Here is a 1773-nt window from a genome sequence, read left to right on the forward strand (position 1 = left end):
TCCATTAATTTTTTTTTTTTTTTTTTTTTTTTTTTTTTGGTAAATTAAATGATTAAAAATATAATATGGATTATAATATATTCCAGAAATTTTATACATGCTATAGGATATATATTTATGTAATTTCTAAATAATGTATTTATAACATCATTCCATAAATATGGGCATAATATAAAATTATTACTGTTTATAATATGGTTGTCTGTTTTGTAAACATTTTCAACTTTTCTACTATGTTATTATTTTATTTTTTGATGTGATATATATACCACAATAAATTTATGTCTATTACAGAAAGTATATTTTTTTTTTTTTGTCACATTTGAAATATGTAATTCTTTTATATTTCTATTGAATTAACTAATATAAAATTGTTTATAGATAACTAGCCAAATTATTACAAAAACAAAAAAAAAAAAAAAAAAACAAAAAAAAAAACAGCTTTAATTGTTTGAAAAAATTATGAACGTTCATAATATTTTTCTCACTTTGATAATATGTTCAGAATATTTCATGTAACATTTTAATATATTAAATAAGGTATATATATATAAATAAATATATATATATATAATAATAATAATATTATAGTTAAAAATATATACATATATATATATATATATATTTTCATAAATAATATTACAATGAGATATATGTTATATATACATATATAACATATTTGAATATATATTTCATAAAAACAAGTATGATGATGAACCCTACATTAGGAAAACCAGAAGAGGATTTGGCTGTCTATGATTATACAGACATTTCAATGAATGTGTGTCTTATAAAATATGAATATATATTTGATCCTTGGACAAATGATTCAAGGTATTTATATTCTAATGAAAATATGCAAAATGAAATAGAAGCCTTAAATGAATTAATGAAATCTAAAGTATCCCTGTAATTAAAATATATACATATATATATATATATATATATATATATGTCTGTGTGCATGCTTATAACATATTTGTATATAGAATTTTAAACCGCAATAATCATATTTATATCTTCCCAATACTCCATTGAGAAAAGTACATATAAACAAATATTGGTTTCTTTATTTTTTGAATTTTTCTTTATTATTTATTCATTTTGTTATTAATATTTTTTTTTCTATTTTTTTTTTTTTTTTTAGAGTCTGCGTATTTTTTAACTCGGCCTTTTCTTATTTATTTATGACTATTGGTTTTGTAGGAATGTTTATTTTTTATAAAATGAAAAATGACCTTTCTATGGCATTTATATTTGCATGTATCTTTTTAGTTGCATTCTCCCATTATATTATGTGTATTATCTGTAGTTATATAATAACCAAGGGTGTTATAAAATCAGTAGAAACAAGAATAAAGTCATTAAATATAAAATATAAAAAAGAAAAAATATATTTTAAATTAATAAACCTTAGTAGCTTCGGTTTAAAATATTTGAAACTCTTTACTTTATCAAAAGGACAAGCATATTTTACTTTAAGGGTTATATATAAGTATTGCAAAATTATATGAACACTTTTTTATTTTTAAATAATCTTGTGTATGATAAAAAATAATTTACTTTAATGTCATTTATAATTATATATATATATATATATATATATATACATATTCATATTTTTTGCCTCTGTTTTTATATTTTATTATATATATATATATATATATTTTTTTTTTTTTTTTTTTTTTTTTAAAAATATAATAAAAATGTTTTTATAAAAAAAAAAAAAAAAATAAAAAAAAAAAAAAAAAAAAAAAAAAAAAAAAAAAAAAA

General features: G+C 16.9%; 1 protein-coding gene across 1 annotated transcript; it reads left to right on the forward strand.

Annotated features, from left to right (window-relative positions):
• Positions 1 to 706: 706 nt before the first annotated feature.
• Positions 707 to 1514, forward strand: PRSY57_0310300 (hypothetical protein; the record flags this gene model as incomplete). The annotated part of the gene is made up of 2 exons (XM_012905729.2): positions 707 to 909; positions 1148 to 1514. 2 exons carry the CDS (start codon positions 707 to 709, stop codon positions 1512 to 1514), a joined length of 570 nt encoding a protein of 189 aa, XP_012761183.1.
• Between the last annotated feature and the right edge of the window lie 259 nt (positions 1515 to 1773).

The sequence above is a fragment of the Plasmodium reichenowi genome, chromosome 3 (genome assembly GCF_001601855.1).
Source record: "Plasmodium reichenowi strain SY57 chromosome 3, whole genome shotgun sequence".
NCBI classification, from domain to species: domain Eukaryota; phylum Apicomplexa; class Aconoidasida; order Haemosporida; family Plasmodiidae; genus Plasmodium; species Plasmodium reichenowi.